Source organism: Petaurus breviceps, unplaced genomic scaffold (genome assembly GCF_028583685.1).
Source record: "Petaurus breviceps papuanus isolate PSGF00001 unplaced genomic scaffold, PetGlider_PUasm1.0 90849, whole genome shotgun sequence".
NCBI classification, from domain to species: Eukaryota; Metazoa; Chordata; class Mammalia; order Diprotodontia; family Petauridae; genus Petaurus; species Petaurus breviceps.
Genome location: NW_027187361.1, coordinates 26833187 through 26846415, shown reverse-complemented (window position 1 = coordinate 26846415; position 13229 = coordinate 26833187). Strand labels below are relative to the sequence as shown.

Below are 13229 nucleotides of genomic sequence, written 5' to 3'. Positions count from 1 at the left end.
CAAAGAATTGGCAATTGAGGGGATGCCCATCAGTTGGGGAATGGCTGAACAAGTTGTGGTATTAATGTAATGGAATACTATTGTTCCATAAGAAATGATAAGCAGGCAGACTTCAGAAAAACCTGGAAAGACTTACATGAACTGATGCTGAGTGATGTGAGCAGAACCAGGAAAACATTGTGCACATTAATAATGTTGTGCGATGATTGACTTTGTGAGACTTAGCCCTTTTGAGCAATGATCTAAGACAGTGCCAAAAGACTCATGATGGAAAGTGCCCTCCACATCCAGGGAAAGAGCTATGGAGCCTGAATGCAGATTGAAGCACACTATTTTCTCTTTTTCTTTGTTGTTTTTTGTCTTTTCCTTTTTGTTCTGATTCTTCTTTCACAACATGACAGATGTGGAGATATGTTTAATATGATCATACATGTAGAGCCTGTATTGGATTGCACGCCGTGTTGAGGAGGATGAAGGAGTGGAGGGAGAGGGGAAAAACTAGAACTCAGAATCTTAACAAAAGTGAATGCTGGAAACTAAGATAAATAATTCTTTCTTTAAAAAAGCTTTAAGGCAGAGAGAGCACAGGTCTAACCAACCTTTAAAATGCTTCTCATATGGACCAAGCTATGGACCAGGCCTCTCAGTCCTCAGAAAAACAGCCTGGCAGAGAGGTCAGAAAGGCTCATCCTCATGTTTGTTGCAGGGTGATGAATTTTTTCAGCCCCAGAAACTCTTAAAGACTAGCTACAAAGTCACAGATGGGCCATGATCTGTGTTTAGTGAAAGGAGTGCTCATGCTGAGAGAATTATATATCTTCAAAGTATGACAAGGCAGGGAAGCTTGTGATGTCATTTTAGAAACAGTATTATCTAATGTGATTCCCATTTAAATCATGGCACCATGGCTTTACAAACAAGCACCTCGATGTTCGTTTAAATCTCAACTAAAATCCCATACCTTCCCCAATCCCTTTAAATTCTGTTACTTCCTGTTGATCCTGTGTATTGATTGCTTTTTATATCTGTCTGCATGTTGCCTCTGCCATTAAATTAAAAGCTCCTTGAGGGCAGGGACTTTTTTTTACCTCTTTTTGTATCTCTAGCACTTAGCAGAGTGCTTGGCATGTAGTAGGGGCTTAATAAATGTTCACTGATTGATCTACCACCTTTGGATGAAGATGAGGATGATAGATACAGATGGGGAAACAGAGGTCCAGGACCTTCTTTTCAGTGGATTTGAGGAAATGTGTATATTATTCTGTGAAAGGGTGAGTTGTCATTCTGATCTGTTTGTGAATGGATCTCTCTGCTCAAAGATACCCCTTTTGTCACTTCTGTTTAAGGTCGCTTGGTAGGCGCACTGGACGCAGTCTTGGATTCCAATGCACGCGTTGCTCCCTTTCGAATTTTGCTACAAGTTCCTGGATCACAGGTTTACTCTCCCATAGCTTGTGGTGAGTTATTGAATGGATCAGAAGTTTACTGGGCCATAGCCATTGGTGAGTCACATACCAAAAATAAATTCCAAAAGTTAATGTCTGAGCATGCCGAGTATGCATGTCCAAGAAGCTAAAGGTAACCTCCTTTTGTGGGCATAAGCATATTGGCTGGGGTTTTTTTGAGGGTGGGAATGATTTCTTGTGTGCTTTAATTATCAAAATACCTGCTAGCCATAACTCAGGAGCATCTTAGCTTTGCCTAATGGTTCTCACTTAGGCTTGGTGCATTTCTTTGGTTCAATAAGCTTGTCTAGTGTGTTTGAATAGGAAATAAGATGTTTGCTATCCTAACCCTATTTTATACTCACTTGTGTGCATACACATATAAACTTCTTTGGCATAGGAAGAAAGTTCTTTGAGTTCTCCTCAGTTCCAGAGTAAACCTTGATATCAATTTTCCCTGAGTTTATAAGATTTCCCTGTGCCATTTGATGTGGTTTATCTGGAAATGACTAGCAATCATCTCATAGTAATTCCTTCCGGAGCAGTGTGTCTTAGAAGAGGATGAGGCAGATGATAATAAGTTCCTTGAGGTCAAGGATTATTTTTTAAATTTTGTTTCATCTTTATATTCCCAGTGTCTCACACACAGTAAGTGTTTAATAAATGCATGACACATCAAATTAAATTTTCTGGTACAATTTTTGATGTATGTAGTGATACAGAGTAGCTAAGAATGGGGATGATAATTCTACCCCAGGACCAGTGGCGCTGATTAAAGTTTTCTACTTCCTTCCTCTGTTTGTAGGGGACCAAAGTTTGAAAAAACTATTTGTTGGATTTTATTTTGTCCTGGGCATTAAAGTAGGAATTGTTTGATCCTAGCATTTCAACATATAGGTAAATCATAGGAAGGGAATGAGAAATTGGAAGGAAATGTGGGTGGTAACTAGAGAGTGGCCTTGATAGATATACCTGTTTTGTATAATTATAAATATACTTTTGTTTATATATAATTTCAGCATGGGTTCATAGATGTAGAATTAAAAGGGACCTTGGAGGCCATCAGGTTTAACTATATATGTATGTATCTGTGTAGACGTGTGTGTGTGTGTCCACACATACATGTACATATATCTGTATATATAAACTATACATACATGTCTACCTATACTGATATATTGAAGAACCAGTCTACAATAGCAACTATACTGTAAAAACAAATAATTTTGAAAGCTGTAAGGAGTCTGATGAATGTAATTACCAATCCTGACTGCAGAAGGCCAATGATAAAATATGCTGTCCTCCTATAGACAGAGAGGCGGATGGACACCCAGGGTGCAGAACGATATAGATTTTTTGGATACAATTGATGGCAGCATTTATTTTGCTTTTCTATGCATATTTGTTGTGGGGGCTTTTGTTTTTCTTTTCTTTTTCCTGCTGGCATTAGAGGAGTGGATGTAAGGGGAGAGAAAATCTATTTTTGTTAATTAAAAAATAAAATTTAAGTTCAAAATGGACCAGAGCAGTATTGACTCTTTCCTTATAAGATGATGAGGCAAAGTGTAGAAGAAGAGGGTGAGTTTAGTTATCAATGTACACATCCTCTACTCCAAAGGCAGTTTTATTTCCACTACTTTATTTTAGAATTTTTTAAAAAAATCAATTTCCTTCAGTTACACATTTTCCCTGAACCTTTTGTCCAGGGGCTATTCCGGGATCATGGGTTCTGTTTTAAATTTATATTTGAAGGATTCACCAATATATTTCACACAATAATCTTTATGCCCAAATTAGGGTGTATCTAGTCTAGACTTTTTGTTTTACAGGTGTAGAAACTAAGAAGCAGCGTGGTTTGTGACTTGCCCAAAGTCACTCAGACAGAGTTAGGATTAAAATCCAGATTTCCGCCTCCCATTCCAATGCCCTTTCATCTGTGTCACTCATTTCTTTTGTTTCAATAGGTCTTGAGCCATAAGTGAGACATGATCCCTTTCTGTATTTAGACAGACCCTAAAACACAGAACAGGAATAGTGTCTCCCCTATATCTCTGTCTATCTATGTACAGATACACACATATATGCGTGGTCATTGTTGTTCAGTCGGTTTTCAGTCACGTCTGGCTCTTTGTGACCTTCTTTGGGGTTTTCTGGCAAAGATAGTGGAGGGGTTTGCCATTTCTTTCTTCAGTAAATGGTAGAGCCGGGGCTGGAATTTAATCCTGAATTAAGACATTAGTGTGTGTGTGTGTGTGTGTGTGTGTGTGTGTGTATGTGTGTGTGTGTGTGTGTGTGTGTGTGTGTGTGTGTGTGTGCGCACGTGCGTGGTGCAGGGGATAGAGTGCCAGGCCTGGAATCAGGAAGACTCACTTCCTGAGCTGAAATCTGACTTCAGACACTTATCAGTTATGTGACCTTAAGCAAGTCACTTAATTGTTTTGGAGACTTTTCTGATTAATTCAGCTTCTGATATAAAATTTATAGGCTGACAACCAGGATAACATAAAATGTAGAAATGACATAATTCCTCTTCTCTGATAAAAGCCAGCCTCCACCAACACACTTACATCAGCACACTCACAAACTCGGCCTCATCCTTTCTCTTCTCCTCCCTCCCTTTCCCCTTCTCTCCAATTCAAGAAAGACAGAAGTAACACAATCCAGTCTCAAGTCTCTGCACTAATGGAGGGGAACAATTTCAAAGACAATCGAAAATGGTAAATGATTCACTCAGCTAGTTCAGGGCTATCGAGTTCTTGTTTGTGGGAACAGAGAGAAAGCTAGATGGAAGGATAGATATCTATTTATCTACATAGATAGACAGGGACTGGGACTGGCATCTATGATATCATTGGTACAGGGCTGAGAGGTACTAGGGCAGGGAGGGAGCTTCCCCACAACCTAATCACCTTGGAAAGTTGCCTAGAGCCCCAAGAGGTTAAGTAACCTGCCCAGAGTCCACCTAACCAGTGTGTGTCAGAGACGGGGCTTGAACAGACAGAAACAAAGAAAGAGGGATGCACACATACGTACAATTATATGTACATACATAAATACTTTAGGCAAATCACTTAACCTCTCAGTGCTCAAGACAGTTCTCAAAGACTATACACTCAGATACCTGCATTGGCAAAGGAAGTCTTCTCATCCTGGAGTTCTTTATACTAATGAAATCACAGGTCCAGTCCCTATACATGCATGTGCATATATGTGTGTGCATATGTCTGTAAAGACACGTGTATTTGTATACACACAGATATACCTGTTTTGTATCATTTTAAATATACATTTATTTATATCTAATATCAGCATGAGCTTATAGGTGTAGAATTAAAAGGGACCTTGGAACGCATCAAGTTTAACACTCTCTTGGTGTATATGTGTGTGTATCTATATATCTATAAATAAATATATATATATATATCAGTGTATAGGTGTATGCATGTCTGTATATATGTGTGTACACACATATAAAAGTTATGCATACATGTGTGCATATACATGTATTTATGCATCTGTGTGGGGGTGTGTATAATGCATGTGCACATATATAAGAAATTTGCATATGTGTTCATATTGCCTGTTTATGTATGCATGTGAGTTTATACACACAGAATAACATGTGGTCATATTTGGAGCTAAAAAGGACCTCAGAGTAAGCTTGTCAACCCTTTCTTTTTAGAGATGTGAAAGCCGAAGGACAGGGAATTTCAATAATTTGCTCAAGTTTCCCATGAATTCTTACAGGCTTTGTAGCTTGTCATTCATAATCTATCTTGACTTCAGTCACATCCATTCCAGAGGAATATAAAATTGGGGAGACATTCTTTTCAAAAAGATTTGTGGCATGACCCTGGGCAAGTCACTTAACACTGGTTGCCTTCAGGGGAAAAAAACACCACCAAACAAAACAATAACAACAACAAAAATTCAGTTTTTGCCTTCACAAGCTTCAGGGTTGAAAAAAATAGTGCCTTCTTCAGCTCATTTACAGATGAGGAAACTGAGATAAACAGGGTGAAGTGACTTGCCCAGGTTCACAAAGCTAGTGTCTGAGGCCAGATTTGAGCTCAGGAAGTGAGATTGAGATGAGACTGTTATTTTTGTCTTTCTTGAATAGGAGAGGAGGGGAAAGGGAGGGAGGAGGGGAGAAAGGAAGAGACTGAGTTTGTGAGTGTGTGTGTGTGTGTGTGTGTGTGTGTCAGCGGAGCTGGATTTCACCAGAGAAGAGGAATTCTGTCATTCGTCCATTTTGTGTTAGTTGTCGTCAGCCTACGGTATATCTGCAGTGAATTAATCAGAACGGCCTCCCAAAGCTCTGAATATAAACTTTTCTTTGCCTTTCTCCTGGGCCCCAAATGCTTTATCTTTCTTGGATTAGCATTTTTATCAAATGTTATCTTATTCACAAAACATTTACATATTATGAGTATCAACAAACTATGTTTTATCAGTTATTAAAATCAGGGCTGCTGGCTTTGTTATTATATTCCTCCTCATTTTAATATTTAAAACATTTGTAGCTTCATGGTTTGATTTTAGGGTCTATCCTTAATGTTGTTGTTTTCAGTCATGTCTGACTCTTCATGACCCCATTAGGGTTTTCTTGGCAAAGATACTGGAGAGGTTCGCCACTTCCTTCTCCAGCTCATTTTACAGAGGAGGAAACTGAGACAAAAAGGGTCAAGTGACTTATCAGAGTCACAAGTGCCTGAGACTGGATTTGAACTTGAGTATTCCTGACTTCAGGTCTGTTGCCCTACCCTCGGTGTCACCTACTTGCCTGCATCCTTGGTGTTGTGGTTTTATTAAAACGTCTGCTCTGGACCATTTTCCAAGACATTCTCAGCTCTCACGATTCACCTGATAAAGGAGAGAGAGCAGGGTCCAGAGCACTGCACTGTGGTAGAGACCGTGGACCTTTCGTGATAACCCTGGCCTTCCACCCTTTTTCTTGCCATATGTATGCTCCCTTTTCCAATGTCAAGGATCCAGGTCAATCTTAAAGCAGAGAATGAGAAGCATTATGAAAAAAGCTGGGAGAAAGCAGGAGATATTCCCAGAGGCAAGAAAGAACTATAGCTCTCTAACTTCAGAATGGCCACATAATAGATAACCCAGAGTAGGGTGCACAGAAACCCCACTCTGTTTATGGCCCCCACTCATGTCTGTTCTCCAAGTCTGTTTGCAGCATTCAGGGGAATCTTGCTGAGGAAACCATTGGTGCAAACTATAGAAGATAGAGAAGACCACATTGGCAAAGGAAGGATTCATATGTTTTCATGGCCTTGGGTCATGCAACAGAAAGAATGCTCGATTTGGCGTCAGACAACATATTGTGCAAATTACTTAACATCTGTGGTCCTTAGTCTCTTCATCTTTAAAATGAATCTGGACTAGATGACATGGGAGGTCCCTTTTAGCTCCAAATCTCTGATCCTGTTACCTTGTGTATAGAGACTACCCCAGGCAGGCCTCCGTTCTCTCTCTCTCCCTCCCACTTACCTGACTTCTCCACCTTACCCCTGACTGACAGTTTATGTCCTTAATTGCTGTTTGCTTCCTCCTTAAAACAGGGAATGATCTAGGTGGGTTGCATTTGGGGCTAGACTCTGGTCTCGTGTATCTACCCTGTGCCAGGGTCATAAAGGAAGTGCCATGCTGATCATTTTTTCCAATATGGAACTTACTGTGCAATAAATTCAAAGAAAGTGCAGGAAGGTTGGCCAGCAGGATATAAATGAGAGTGTTTACAGTGGTAAACACCGCGTCTAAGGTCACAAGAGTCAATGTTGTCATGTGTATCTTCAGTTCTTCATGATTTCCTTAGGGCATTTATTTTGCTGAAATTTTCCATGGTGTTGAGGGGTAGGAGGGGGAGAACTGAGAAAAATATTGCTGAGAGGCTACACCCTGGACTTAATTTTCACTTTGGTGTAAGAACACATTGAATAAGCTCAAATAAGGGGCTCAGATAATGAAACCAGCACAAGTTAAGACTTATTGAGAAAGGCTCCCATGAGTGTTTCTCAAAATTGTTTACAATAAATTGTGAATTCCGTATCTTAAAATAGCCTGTTTTAAACTCAACAAAAGGTCGTTTTTCTCTTCCTACATTCCTCCCTCTCTTTTCTTCCCTTCCTTTCCTGCATAGAATCATAGGCTTTTAGGGCTGGAAGGGACATCAGAAAACATCATGGCCAACTTTGCTCAATCTTAGATGAGCCTTACTTAGTTTCTTCTGTACAATGCAGATAATCACCTTTGTATGATGCTGTTGTGAGCATGAAATGAGATAAATAACATGAGTTAAGTCCCTAGTGAAACTTAGACAGGCCCATATAGGTGGACATTAACATGATAACAGCATTGTCCATGAGAACCCTGCAGGGCACTGGTGGGCAGTGATTCCATTGTACAGACTCTGGGTGGGGACCTGACCTGCATCATGGTCGTGTGACAAAGGGCAGTTAGGATGTGAACCCACCCTAGCCTGAGAGGTTTTTAAAACCCTCACTCGTTCCCATTGAGGTGGTTGTACAGAATGAGCTGGGAGGAACACACACAGAATCACAGAGTTTAAGTTGGAAGGAACCTTGGAGTCTTATGCAGTTCAACCCTGACCTGAAAAGGAATCTCCACAGTAACACATTTGACAAGTGGGCATCGGGCCTTTCCTTGGAGACGTCCAAGGAAGGGGAGCCCAGTGCTTCTTGAAGCAGCTTCATTCTGCTTTGCATGGCTTTAACTGTTAGAAAGTTGGAGGCTCATAGGTCCTCTAACAGGATTGTTGGGCTGGTAGATCAGAAAATTCTGTAGACATAGAGTATATCTTTTGTTGTTATCCTGTTATTTCAGTTGTGTTTGACTCCTCATGACTCCATTTGGGGTTTTCTTGGTAAAGATATTGGAGCAGTTTGCCATTTCCTTCTCCAGCTCAATTTACAGATAAGGAAACTGAGGCAAACAGGGTGAAGTGACTTGCCCAGGGTCACACAGCTAGGAAGTGTCTGAGGCCAGACTTAAACTCAGGTCTTCCTGACTCCAGGCCTGATGCTTTCTCCACTATGCCACCTAGCTATACCTGTAGAATACCTAGATTCCTGCGAAGCATTTGGCAGTGTCTCCTACTATGATTGTACGGTCATAATAAGATAGTACCATCCTCTGAGTTGCATTACTTTTGATTTTCCCCTCTCCCATACATTCTTTCAGTTGCCCAGGTGTGTAATTTTCTAGTTCCATAATCTTTTTTGTACCTGACCTTTCCTTTTCATCCCCCCTTATCTCTTTTTGTTTGTTTGTTTTTAAGAAATCGGGGTTAAGTAACTTGCTCAAGGTTACACAGCCAGTTATTTCTGGGTGTGGTGCTGAGTGTCTGAGCCTGGGATTCGATCCCAGGTCATCCCAACACTGGAGCCAGGGTGCTGTTACTCCCTGAGCCACCTGGCCGCCCCTCCCCCCTTATCTCTTATTGCCTAGATGACTTTAATAAACTCCTAAATGATGGTCCTGTCTTCAGGCCATCCTTTCTCTAATTGATCATCTATCTCAGTGGTATCAAACTCAAGTAGAAATGGGGGCCACTGTACACAAGGATGCCTGTGGGCCACATGTTGACTTAGAAAACCACATATTAATATTATCTATGTTATATCGTATGTATTATATTAAACATTGCCCATTTCCAGCCTACTCTGCTGCTGCTGCGCTGGGGCGTGTTGCCCATGTTGGATGCCTTTGATGTTCACTGTTGCCCAAGTGATCTTCCTAATGATGTATTACTGTGATCATTTTCTTTTTTCTGATCAGAAATTTTTAGTGACTTTTCACTGCCTAATTGATGGTCCTGTCATCCATAGCTTTCCATGATCCAGCTCCAGTCTATATAGAGTATTAGAAGTTCTAGCCACGCAAGATTATTCTCTTCTTCTTCTCTGTGTATTTGTTCATGTAACTCTCCTCCCCTCGATGCCTCGAACGGACTTGCCCCCATCACAGTCTTCTTCTGCTGGTGCCCCCTTTCTGCCTCTATTCTTGCATCCCCAGCAGCTGGGCACAGTACCTTTTGTGCACTGAGTGCTTAATATGTTTGTTGAATTTCCTTCATTCAACATGTATTTGTTATTCACCTACTACAAACACAGTATTTTCTAAGTGCTGGGGGAGATAAATGTTTGGATAAAGTCTCCTCCCGTTACAGAATCCATATTCTGTTAGCGGTACTAGAATGCAAACAGACACTACAAATATGTGTCACATAAGCTGCAAAAGATAGCGTGGAAGAGGAGATACAAGTGGCCTCAGTGTCAGAATTCAGCCATCCCTCAGACACGCATGGACCCTGTGGTCCAGTGCAAGTCACTTAACCTGTCTGTGCCCTGGGTCTGCGCTGGGGGGACAGGAAATCAATGAAATCACAGGTCATTCAAAAGCAAGACCCAGATACCAACCAAGTATTATCTGAAGTGTGAGGAAGAAGGTAGAGTCTGCCCGGGAGGACTGGGGGATGCTTTGTGGCAAAGAGGACATTCATGTTGGGCTCTAAATAAGGTGGACTACAAGGAATTCAGTAGAAGATGGAGCAAGGGGGAGATATCCAGGAGTAGGGAACCTGTAGCCTCAAGGCCACGTGTGGCTCTCGAGGTCCTCGAGTGTGGCCCTTTGAATCCAAACTTCACAGAACAAATCCCCCCAGTGAAAGGATTTGTTCTATAAAACTTGGACTCAGTCAAAAGGTCACACCCAAGGACCTAAAAGGCCATGTGTGGCCTGGAGACTGCAGGCTCCCCAGTCCTGGGTATCCTGGATTCCCTATCTTTGTGCAAGACATAAGTGAGGGCATAGAGGTTCAAGAATAAAGAGGATGTCGGAGAAATCGGATAGTTTGCGACTAGCATATGTAGAGTAGGGGGTTTCTTAAGTACAGGGATCTATGCACTTGTTTTTGAAAAATATATATTTTCATAGCTATACTTCAGTATAATTGGGTTTCTTTGCTGTTAGTCAGTAGTCAATAAGCATTTATTGAGTGCCTACTGCCAGGCACTCTGCTAAGTGTTGGAGGTACAAGGAAAGGCAAAAGATAATCCTTGTCCTCTAGGAGGTAACAGTCTCATGGGAGAGACAGTCCTGTGGATTTTATTTTATGCATTTAAAGACATGTAGATTAGGAGATGGCACAGTAGATAGGGCACTGTGTCTGGAGTCAGGAAGACTCATCTTCTAGCTGTGTGACCCTGGACCAGTCACATAACCCTCTTTGCCTCAGTTTCCTCATCTGTAAAATGATCTGAAGAAGGAAATGGCAAACCATGCCAGTATCTCTGCCAAGAAACCCCCATGAAGAATTGGACGCAACTGAAATGACCGAATGACGACAAGAACAAAAAGACATTATTCTGAGAAGAATTCAATAGGATTTTCTAGATTGTGAAAGGACCTACAGCACATGATGAAGTTAAGAATTATTGCTATGGAGAGAAACGATTTGAGAAGGGGAAAAAGGTGGAGACAAATTTAGAGAGCCTTGAATGCCAAGTAAAGAAAGGAGTTTGAACTTTACTCAGTACACAGTGCATCCACTGAAAATATTTGTGTCAAGGAAAGATGTTGACCAAGCTAAATTTATCAGAAGGATTAATTATGGTAGTCATATGAATTGAATATAAGTATCAGTGTGGGGGAAGTCACAATGTCTCAGAACTTCACTTCCCTACTTCATAAAATGAAGGGTTTAGTTACATTGAGGGTTAGTAGTGAGTAAATGAATAAAGCATTTATTAAGCACTTACTATGTACCATCTACAAATCCTTGTGCTAAGTGCGGGAGATAAAAATAGGAAAGGAAGGTAAACCCTGCCCTCAAGGAGTTACCCTTCTAACGAGGGAGACGTATGGGAGATTTTAGCTGGACATGTCCTATGATCTTTAGGGTGCAGGGGCAAAGCAGATGAGAATACGTCATCCTTAATGTCCTTTTTTCACTGATAAAACCACATGATTTTGGATCATATCAGTAGAGGATTTGGATTCAGAACTGGACAGCCCTAAACTACCTTCATGACCTGGAGGGAGTTACTTAACATCTCTTCACCTCATTGTCCTCCTCTGTAAAAGGAGAGCATTGGATTCAGTCATGGCATCATAGCCTTTGAGGTCGAAGGGACCTTGGCTACCACATAGTCTGACTATTTTATTTTACACGTGAGGAAATGGAGGCCTCAACTTTCTCAGGATCATGCAGGAATAAGCAGCAAGCGTGCTGGAATTGGAACACAGTCCTTTGCCTCCAAATGCAAAACTTTCTGTCTTTTTCAGCACTAATATTCAATGATCCTGGAGCTCTCTAAAGTAGGGGTTCTACTGAGTGTATGAATTGCTTGGGCCTGAAAGTATAATCAGTTATAATAATGATAACAAATAGCTGACATTAGTATTTTAGGTTGCAAAGATATTTTTACATACGTGATTCTATGTGACCCTTACAATAAACTTGGTGAGGCAGATATTACTGGTGTTCGCATTTTTTGTTGTTGTTGTTGAGTTGTGTCTGACCCTTTGTGACCCTGTATAGGGTTTTCCTCACACAGATACTGGAGTGGTTTGCTATTCCCTTCTCCAGTTCATTTTGCAGGTGAGGAAACTGAGGCCAACAGGGTTAAGTGACTTCCTCAGGGTCACACAGCTAGTAAGTGTCTGAGGCAGGATTTGATGTCAGTTCTTCCTGACTCCAGCTCTGGTAATCTATCCACTGCACCATGACAAGGAAATTAAAATTTAGCGAGATAAAGTAATTTGCTTTTGGTTCAACAGTTAGTAAGAGCCAGAAGCAGGATTTAAACCTAACTCATTCCTAACTCCAAGTTGAGAAGTTTTTTGGTATAAAATGCTACCCTCTCTAGGCGCTACTGGAAGCCATTATCATCATCGTAGATATTATGCTTCCAGGTTTGTAAAGTACGCACACACACACACACACACGTATGTGCTCATGTGTGTATGTGTGTGTGTGTGTTGTTTTCAATCCTTACACAATTACCCTGGAATGTAGGAATCACAGATACTGTTGAGAAAATGAATCTGAGAGACTGAATGTCTTGTCCAGAGTCCTAGTATCCGAGGCATGATTTGAACCTAGGACATTTTTGTTCTAAATCCTGTACTTTATCTGGTATGCCATAGTGTCTTTATGAAAATGAAGATACAAATAGGTGGATTCCATTTTTCTTGAGATAAAAAGTGAGCAAATATTGAGAACATCTCAAAAACATTTAATAATATTTAATAAAAGCAAATATCTTTTTCCCTCCAAAGGGTCACTGATGTTGGAGTCGATCAAATCTTTTCACTCTTCAAGAATGTTTATAGGAACTTAGGAATAAATACTTAACATCATAACTAGTTATAATTACATTTTTTAGTGTAGGAAATTTGTTGCCCCTTTATTGTTTTAAGAGGTTGTTTGTATTAGATAAGGAAGAGAAGGAAGGAGCTTGTTAGGGATTTCAGTCTATCTGTTTTAACTTGCTTGCTTAATGCTTTGTGAAGTGGGGTCACATGACTCAATAGATTTCAGCCAGGGTCTGTGTAGGGAGTTTTAAAACTAGTTCCCTGAAATTCCAGGTCTGGCTAAGGGTATGTGTCTTCCTGGCACTGGCCATGACAGAGCTATCATTTTCGCTTAGTTGGCTAGAAAGAATTAGTAATTGGTTGAATGCATCAGGCAAGGATGAGATTGATTTGAAAATTCCTAAACATTTTTTTCAGCCTTCCGCAAAGATT

The 13229-nt window shown here is 40.7% G+C and overlaps 1 protein-coding gene across 4 annotated transcripts in view; it reads left to right on the top strand.

Annotated features, from left to right (window-relative positions):
• TBC1D8 (TBC1 domain family member 8) overlaps positions 1-13229 on the top strand; it is a 134925-nt gene that overhangs the window by 51897 nt on the left and 69799 nt on the right. For 2 of the 4 annotated variants that reach the window (XM_069073031.1, XM_069073029.1), the window contains exon 2: positions 1347-1502. The exons of 1 other annotated variant lie outside the window; for it this stretch is intronic. In XM_069073031.1, coding sequence (XP_068929132.1) covers positions 1347-1502 — 156 coding nt within the window. The remainder of the gene's footprint in view (positions 1-1346; positions 1503-13229) is intronic. One more of the 4 variants, XM_069073030.1, reaches the window with a different exon arrangement.